The 9,647-nt window shown below is 31.6% G+C and overlaps 1 protein-coding gene across 1 annotated transcript in view; it reads left to right on the top strand.

Moving 5' to 3' along the window:
- The first annotated feature begins 1,098 nt into the window (after nt 1-1,098).
- Nucleotides 1,099-9,647, top strand: part of LOC127727671 (cell adhesion molecule DSCAML1-like) — a 73,503-nt gene continuing 64,954 nt past the window's right edge. The window contains exons 1-3 of the mRNA XM_052234787.1: nt 1,099-1,351; nt 2,310-2,621; nt 8,402-8,692. Of these exons, the coding sequence (XP_052090747.1) occupies nt 1,099-1,351; nt 2,310-2,621; nt 8,402-8,692 (856 nt within the window). The remainder of the gene's footprint in view (nt 1,352-2,309; nt 2,622-8,401; nt 8,693-9,647) is intronic.

Below are 9,647 nucleotides of genomic sequence, written 5' to 3'. Positions count from 1 at the left end.
AAAAGAGCTTTACTTGGGAATATTTTAAAATAATGGATTGAGTGCCATTAAACTATCTAAATACCTGAAAGAAATCTGGAAAAGTAACTTGAAATCTAAAAGGTTTTAATGTTTAGATGTTCAGATGTTTAACATCACAAGGTCAAGTTTTATTAACTGAGTTTTTCCCGAAAAAGACAGTTATTAATTTGGTGAAGTATGGCGGGTTGGCGGGCGACTGCCTACAGTTTCTTTGCAATAACTTATGAACCGTTCAACAATGCTTTTCAAATTTTAATATGTTGACACTAATGACAAAATTGAGGTCAAGTTTTATATAGATGATTTTCACTTTTACCATTCAGGAGTTCTGGTGCTTGATCTATTGGAAATGGGCGGCTGCCAACAGTTTCTGTGCAATAACTTATGAACTGTTCAACCAATGCTTTTCAAATTTTAATATGTTGATACTAATGACAAAATGGAGGTCATTCTATTCAATTACTTATGAACCCTTCTACCAATGGTTTTAAAATTATAATATGTTGTTATTGATGACAAAATAGAGGTCAAGTTCAATAAAGACAATTTTCACTTTTACCGTTCAGGAGTTATGGTACTTGATCTATTGGAAAATGGTACTTTATGTCGATATTGCAATTACTTATGAACAACTTGACTAATGCTTATAAAACTTTAATATGTGGTTGCTGATGAAAAATGAAACTAAAGTTAGATATTGATGAGTTTGGCCTTTGCTACCAATGAGTTATGGTTCTTGATAGATTGAAAAACTGCATTTTATGTCGTTACCATGCAATTACTTATGTACTGTTCAACCAATGCTCTTTAAAATGGTGGTCAAGTTTGAAATTAGCAATTTTGTTTTTTGCTGCTCAGGAGTAATGGTTCTTGAATGATAGATTAGAAAATAGGCTTAGAATGTGGCAGGAAGAAAAAAGCCTAAAAGGGCCTTTCAAAATACAGAAAACCCAGTTTGCTGTCAATTTGACAGCTCATTCCTTGTCTAAAAGTGAGTTAAGCTAGTAATCAGAAAAAAAACTGCTGAATATATACATTATTCAAGATTTTACTGTTTTGTTTTTAGAATTCACACAAATGCCACTAAGTCAGGCTGTTGTATATGGACACAATATTGTTTTAAATTGTGAAGCTGTAACAGATCTACCTGGTACCCTAACATATTCTTGGTACCACAATGGGAACCAGTTATCAGCCTCTGTATTTTCCAACAATTCCTTGCTGATAGTTGATGTACAGCAAAGTAAACTTGGTAACTACAGTTGTCATGTGACCAGCAGTAACAGTTCAGAGACAATCATATTGTCATCAGCAGTCATCATTCAAGCATGTAAGATATTTTAAGCAGGGTAGAGAAGGGTGTACTTTTTCTAACATAAATATCAGGATTAAGTGTAAGTTAAATATTTCAAGGAATTTAACTTAATACTGGAACTTAGTATAAATATAAGGAGATGTGGTATGATTGCTCCTGAGACAACTATTCATCAGACTCCATATGATATAGAATGGCTAAAAGTGGTAGATGCAGTAAAATATATATATATATATAACGGATAAAAGATTGAATTTGCTACTGAATATGTTTTTAGAATATATATGGCAGAATTGATGAAGAATTTGAACATGATTAGGGAAAACAATTTTTTTTAAAGAACACCATTTCACTTATTAAATTATGCTTCTGTAAAACTATATATATATCTTTATCATTTCCAATTCAGAATTTTTTATTGGATATTTTGTATTTTTTCAATAAATGCAAAAGTATAAGCATTGCATGATGTCATGTAACCTAATATTTTAAACTCTCATAGATGTGAATTAAAGGAGATCTCTGGTACTATGTATTCATTATTATTCGTTGGATTCCAATTTTCCTGGATTTCATGGGTATAGGTGAACCACGAATTAAGATGTTCAACAGATTATAATTTTATATAGGCTTGTATGAGGCTATGGCAAAACCAAGAAATTAGATATCCACACAAATGTAAGTTTTCCTTAATCCATGGAAATTGGTACCCATGAAAATAATTGAATCTACAGCAGTAATAGTATTCAGAACTTACAGAAATTACATTGATTAATCTCACATTATTGTTTGTGGATCAACATTTCCATAACAAATGCATGTAATACTTTCTGAACATTTACAGAACTGTGATTTTGTTAACTTCAAGGATATAGACATAGTTGTCTTCCATATTGTGCCAAATAAGGTTATATGATGAGGATGAGATCACATTTAATGAGGTTTAAAATAAAATAAAATATTTTTATTGTAGATATAAAAGCATTTGTAACTAACCCATCACAAGTAACAGTTACAGAAGGTGAAGTTGCCATACTGGAATGTGTTACTGGAGAAAGTGCCCCACCCCCTCAAGTTTATTGGGAAAAAGATGGACAGCAAGTCACCTCTGGTTCACAGTATAAAGCTAGATTTGGATCCCATTCATATGACATGATTGGGCAGTATTACATGAAACTAATTTTGGAATCCAAACCTAGGGAGACTGGATCATATTCCTGTGTAGCAGTTAACACAGCCCAAGGAATACGAGTAAAGAGTTTATTGGTACAAGTTAAAATATCTGGTAAGAATAGATCAGTTAAGCTGAGATACATATTACAGCAATTTTTTTATACACCCGTTTACGGGACGTATTATGGTATACCATTGTCCATCGTCAACATGTCGGACATTAACTCAAAAATGTTTTAACCAATTTGCATAAAACTTTGGTGAATTGTTTATATCTATTGACGTGAGCTCCCATTCATTTTTATAAAATTTAGATTTTATGTTTCCGAGTTATGAGGTTTAATTCATTAAAAAAAGGGGGATTTTCCAGTTTTCGGACAATAAGTCTTGAATGCTTTCACCAACTTGCAAGAAATTGTATTGAATTGTTTATATCTATTGACATGAGCTCCCTTTCGATTTTTATAAATTTTAGATTTTACGTTTTAGAGTTACAGGGTTTTATTCATAAAAAAAGGGGGGATTTTCCAGTTTTCGGACAAAAACTCAAAAATGCTTTCAGCAATTCTTATGAAACTTTGGTGAATTGTTTGTATGTATTGATGTAAGCTCCCTTTAGAATTTTATAAATTTTACATTTTACATTTCTGAGTTATGGGGTTTAATTCATTAAAAAAAGGGGTGATTTTCCAGTTTTCGGACAGTAACTCAAAAATGCTGTCACCAATTCTCATGAAACTTTGGTGAATTGTTTATATCTATTGATGTAAGCTCCCTTTTTATTTCATAAATTTCTAATATGACATTGAGAATTAATTGAACTTTATTTGTTTATAGTTTGACAACAGATTTACTAAGTATTGCACAACAGCAAGAAATCTTTAATTGAATATAAATTCAATTCATATAACCAATTTCAAGTTCTTTGACTACATTTATTCAGAAACCTATAATATGTCAAATATTTAATTACAATCCAAATTCAGACCTGATTCAAGCTTGAATATTGTGTCCATTTTTGCCCCAACTGTTCAGGGTTGGACCTGTGCGGGCGTATCTAGCTAGGCTCAGCGAAGCAGTTTATTCATTTTTGGCAGGTTTTGGGTTTTCTGGCTGATAGAATAGTGAATGTTGGGCAGCTTGGAAAATAGGGTATCTGCTCTGTGTTATTAATCCTCTAACAGTTTTAAATTGATGAATAGCTTTTAAACTTTCTTTTATGTTTGTTTATATCAGTGTTCTCCCCAGGATTTTTGGATAGCACCAGGGTAACGCGTGTCAAAATGATTTGTACAATATGTCGTGTCGCGTTGCATCGCTTTTTTTTTTCTTGTTAGTTTTTGTGTCATTACCTTTTTGTCTTTGTTTTGTTTACTGTATTATGTAGACTTTGGGTCAAAAAATTACTGGTAAAAAAAGAAGTAAATCAATAAACAGTTTGTATACTTTAATTTCTTTTAAGAATAAATAAAAGAAAGCACTCTTAGTCTTTAAACTAAAGTCACTTTTTATATTTTGATCAAGCCAATTTGTCCTGATACTTGTAGTTACACTACACATTCCCCATTTTTGTTAGATTACACCATAACAATTAAATTTAAACAAGATTAAATTTTAATGCAGAACCTTTAGTAAATTAAAAACTATTTTCCATAGCTTTACTTGACATGATTCTTTTAAACAACAATACAATTATTATTATAATCATTATTGTGTTTCTTGGTAGACAGACATGAAGAGTAAATTTATATCATCTATCTGTGCACCCATGTATCATATCTAGCTGAGTTCCAATCAGTGACTAAAGACTTTGACTACTTTCAGTTACAAATTGGAAACTACTACCTATTTATTATAATATGTCTGTGCATTAATGAAAGTATGATTATCAAAAATAATTTGCAATATATTTTTGTTGGTATGTTCAAAGAAAGTTTTTATCCTTAAAGTAACATTCTTATATAATTTTGCATTCAATTTGTACTTTATTTCTATTTTCAATGATAGATAATATATTAGGAGCACTTATTTGTAATAAGCTAAATCAGGGGAAGTAACTCCAACATGTTTAAAATACGCAAATTATTTATGACCAAAGGCTGGAGTGATAGAGTTATTTAACAAATGTCTGCTTGTCCCTCACAAGTGTGATAATTAATTATGATCTCTTTATTAATTAAAACACAAAAGAATCATGTACATCGATTAATCCAATCATCAAGGTTAACCTCAAAAGGTAAATCGATCACGTGGTGTAAACAATCTAGTTGTAAGAACTGGATTGAACTGGTTTGAACTGGTCAATTTTCTTCTGAAATTTTATACCCACGGAAAAGGTTTAACAAGTCGTTTAAAACTTTACCGATTTACAATTTTTTTCCCGAAAATTTAAGCACCACGGAGAAAAATTATACATCGCGGCAAGAACGATACCACCACCGTAGAAAATTATACATCGCGGGCCCGCGGTCCTTTAAGGGCCTGGGGAGAACACTGTTTATATATTGAAGATGTGCACATTTGAAGTACAGACACCGAAAGCCAATTCTCTGTAGCATTCTTGATGGACTGGGTACCAACTATTGTGTATTTAACTTAATGTAGAAACTAGAGACTTTGAAACTTTGAAGACTTGATTTAAGAATTGAATATGTAATCACACTGTGTAAATATAATATAAAAAAAAAATCAAAATTGGTAATACCAAGTTTATTTTTAGCAACTCTCTCAATAGAGGGTTGCCATTTTGTATAATCTCTCCTCCAACAGTATTTAACAAGGAACCTTCATTCTCTTGGAATGTTTGTATATATGTTACAGTGAATTTGTATAATCAGGGATTATGTAGAATCCCTGATTTTTCAGGGATTATGTAGAATCACCAAAATCATTAGTGATTATATATAATCCCTGAAAATGACCAGTAATTTTACATAATCACTAAACATTTTAATAATTATTCTACAAATTCCCTAGTATGATTTCAGGGATTATCAATAATTCAAAGATCCTGTGTTTGATAAAAATTAAATAAAGATAACTTGTCGTTTGTGTTTTCTTATTCCTTGAAAGTTTAAGTGAACAGTAAGTATTTAAATTGTTTAAAGCCTCCTACCATCTCTTATATTTCACATAGATTACACTCTTTACATCCTTATACATTAACATAAGATTGGGGCTGGTGGGCATGGATCTAAAAAAATAACAAAACTTAAATATCTGACGATGATATGCAATCTATTTAATTTCAAGTTCATCATGGTTTACCAAGATCATTTATATGACAAAAAATGTTCAAAATGTAAATCCACAGTGCATTTTATTTGTAGTAAAACAAATGGCGAGGAAGGTTATGAAACCTCTGTGTGTATTTTGTGTTCAAATGAACAAGAAATTCAAACTGAGAGAACTGACGCAACTAAATGTATAGAAACATTCGTAAGGGTTCCGCGGAACCCAGTGTCTCGCCTACTTTTGCTGTTGTCTATGTTTTCAGTGTGATAGGAAAATGCACATGATAGATTAATTTAACAGTTACTGAAATGGTTTATGTATCTAAAAAATGTTTTAAAAACTTTAACTGCAGACTGAATGTAATGTTAGCTGGAAAAAAAACTAAGTCCATTTATAAGTAATGTACGGATAAACAGGAAATAATTTGTTTTTAAATTTCTTTCTAGATACTAGCTTTTGATCATAAACAAGTTTCTGTCCAAGTTTGGTACAAATCCAGGATAGTTTAAGAAAGTTATTATTTTTTTTTAAACTTTAACCACAGAGTGAATGTAATGTTTGTTTTTTAAAATATTGTGCTTAATATTTTAATATTATATGCTTAATAATTTAGTATATTGTTCCTAACATTTTGATATGTTGTGCATAACATTTTAATGTATTCAAGTACAATTTATGACAAAAATCAGCAAATACCCATCGAAACAACATCTGATACACAAATTTAATAATACTTTTAGATATTTGGATGATATTTTGGCTCTCAATAATGACGACTTCAGTATGTATACTAAAGAAATTTATCCTGTTGAACTTACTTTAAATAAAGCTAATACTAACAATGACCACTGCCCTTTCCTCGATCTTGATATCTATATCATTAACGGAAAGCTTAATACTAAAATATATGATAAAAGAGATGATTTTTCATTTCCTATCGTTAATTATCCATTTTTAGATGGTGACGTTCCCTTGTCACCATCTTACGGTGTTTATATATCTCAACTTGTACGATTCGCTCGTGTATGTAACAATGTTTTAGATTTTAACGAGAGAAATTTATGTATTACTGAAAAATTATTACACCAGGGTTTTCGATATCACAAACTAGGCAAAACATTTACTAAATTTTATCATCGGTATAAGGACATCATTCGTAAATATAGCTCAACATGCAGACTTCTTATACGTTCAGGTATTTCACATCCAATTTTTTATGGAAATATTCTTTATAAAGCACAAAAATGTCAGTATTCACCTCTGAAGCTAACAAAACCTTTAAATAGACTTATTAAGAAGGGATATAGTTACGATACTGTTGTCAGGTCATTAAAGATTGCATATTTTGGCGTTAATATTGATTCACTTATAGGGTCTTTGCATCGGCACTAAACACATTTATTTAAAAACCAGTTGTTGGCATGACACGGTTTATGTTCTTCTCATATATGTTATGATGGTATGATACTAAACCCCTAACGGGAAGGATTGTGCCTGATATTCATATGATGAAGACATAATCTTTCAATCAGTTTAATTGAAGTCTGGAGCTGGCATGTCAGTTAACTGCTAGTAGTCTGTTGTTATTTATGTATTATTGTCATTTTGTTTATTTTCTTTGGTTACATCTTCTGACATCAGACTCGGACTTCTCTTGAACTGAATTTTAATGTGCGTATTGTTATGCGTTTACTTTTCTACATTGGCTAGAGGTATAGGGGGAGGGTTGAGATCTCATAAACATGTTTAACCCCGCCGCATTTTTGCGCCTGTCCCAAGTCAGGAGCCTCTAGCCTTTGTTAGTCTTGTATTATTTTCAATTTTAGTTTCTTGTGTACAATTTGGAGTTTAGTATGGCGTTCATTATCACTGAACTAGTATATATATTTGTTTAGGGGCCAGCTGAAGGACGCCTCCGGGTGCGGGAATTTCTCGCTGCATTGAAGACCTGTTGGTGACCTTCTGCTGTTGTCTGTTCTATGGTCGGGTTGTTGTCTCTTTGACACATTCCCCATTTCCATTCTCAATTTTAAGGTTATCATTTTAACATATTGTGCTTTACATTTTACAATCTATATGTTTGTAATGATGTTTTAATATGATTTAAAGAATGAATTATTTAACTTTTATCCATTTTCTATATAAATGAAACTAATTCTTCATTTCAGTTATTCTGTATAATCCCTGACATTTTTTCTAGTGATTATACATAATCCCTGAAAATTTTAGTGATTATATATAATCCCTAAACTAACCAGTGATTCTACATAATCCCTGAACATTTTAGGGATTCTACATAATCACTGATTATACAAATTTACTGTAACATATACACTGAATAAAATTTCAACACTGTCAATTCAGAAAAAAAATTGGGTGCATTTATTATTGGGATTGTAAAACTAATAATGGACAAATATGAGAGATAATTATTGCCATTTCAGACAATGCTTTATACAAATATGCTATCATAATTAAAAATGCCAGTTTTTGTTTTTTCAAAACCCTATGAGGTCGCAATGTTCACAAAAATGTTTGAATTTACAGTATTTAAATATTTACATATCCTAGAAATCATTTATAGATGTAACTGTCTTTTTAATTTAACAGTTTCTATTGCTTGACTTGGTATGTAATGATAGAGGTTTCCTCTTTCAGCAACAGAAACAAAACCGTACATAGATGTAGATATTTCCCAGAATTCTACAGTGATGGCACCAGAGGGTTTTTTGTTGGTTCTCAACTGCGCAATAGGTGGTTTCCCTAAACCTGTGATCACATGGTACAAACTCCAAGATGTCATTGTTCCTGACTCAAGAGTTAGAGTCTTAACAAATGGTAGTTTAGAGTTCGTGCTACTGATCCAAGATGACCAAGGTTACTATTTCTGTGAAGGCAGCAACTATCTTGGGCATGTCAGAACTCAAGATGTTTTTGTTCAAGTTTCTTGTAAGTACATTAATTTAAAAGAGAGGCGAAAGATACCAGAGGGACATTCAAACTCATAAATCGAAAATAAACTGACAACGCCATGGCTAAAAAAGAAAAAAAAACCAGATAAACAATAGTACACAAAACACAACATAGAAAACTAAAGACAAAGCAAAACGAACCAACCAAAAACTGGGGGTGATCTCAGAGGCTCCTGAAGGGTAAGCAGATCCTGCTCCACATGTGGCACCCGCCATGTTGCTCATGTTAGTACAAACCCAGTAAATAGTCTAATTCGGTAGGTCACATTAAGGTATTTTTTTCCTTTGCTACCTGTATAATGAATAATTTCATGTAAACTTTTAATTGTAAATTCCCTTAAAAATATCATATTAAAAATACTTTATAACATTGATTCTCATATTAACTAGAATAAGGAGATGTGGTATGATTGCCAATGAGACAACTATCCAACAGAGTTAAATGACATGGATTTAAGCAATTATAGGTCACCCTATGTATGGCCTTCAACAATGAGCAAAACCAATACCATATGGTTAGCTATAAAAGACCCCACATGACATAATATGACCAAACCAACGCCCTGATTTATAACAAAACAATTATCGAAAATAACTGATTTAACAGACAGCAACCTATGACAACCACCAATTAACAGGCTTTTGACTTGGTACAAGCACATACAGTATATGGCAGCCCCTCCCTTAACATGAGACATTAGCTTAACAGCAGAACATAAAAAGAAACTGTAAAACTCAGTTAGAAATGGCCTAACTCATTAGATCGACACAAAGCCGAAAAGAAAACAAATAACTTAAAGACAAAAGACACAAAATAATGATGTTAGAGAACTCACAGATCTATACTAAAAGCCAGTTGAAAGCCAATGACAACTTATTAATAAACCAATGCCACGGACCATAAGAACATGTTTAATTAATCTTTTTATCAT

The sequence above is a fragment of the Mytilus californianus genome, unplaced genomic scaffold (assembly GCF_021869535.1).
Source record: "Mytilus californianus isolate M0D057914Y unplaced genomic scaffold, xbMytCali1.0.p SCAF_2, whole genome shotgun sequence".
In the NCBI taxonomy this organism is placed as follows: Eukaryota; Metazoa; Mollusca; class Bivalvia; order Mytilida; family Mytilidae; genus Mytilus; species Mytilus californianus.
Note: the sequence above shows the minus strand (reverse complement) of the source record. Positions and strands in the feature narration are given on the sequence as shown.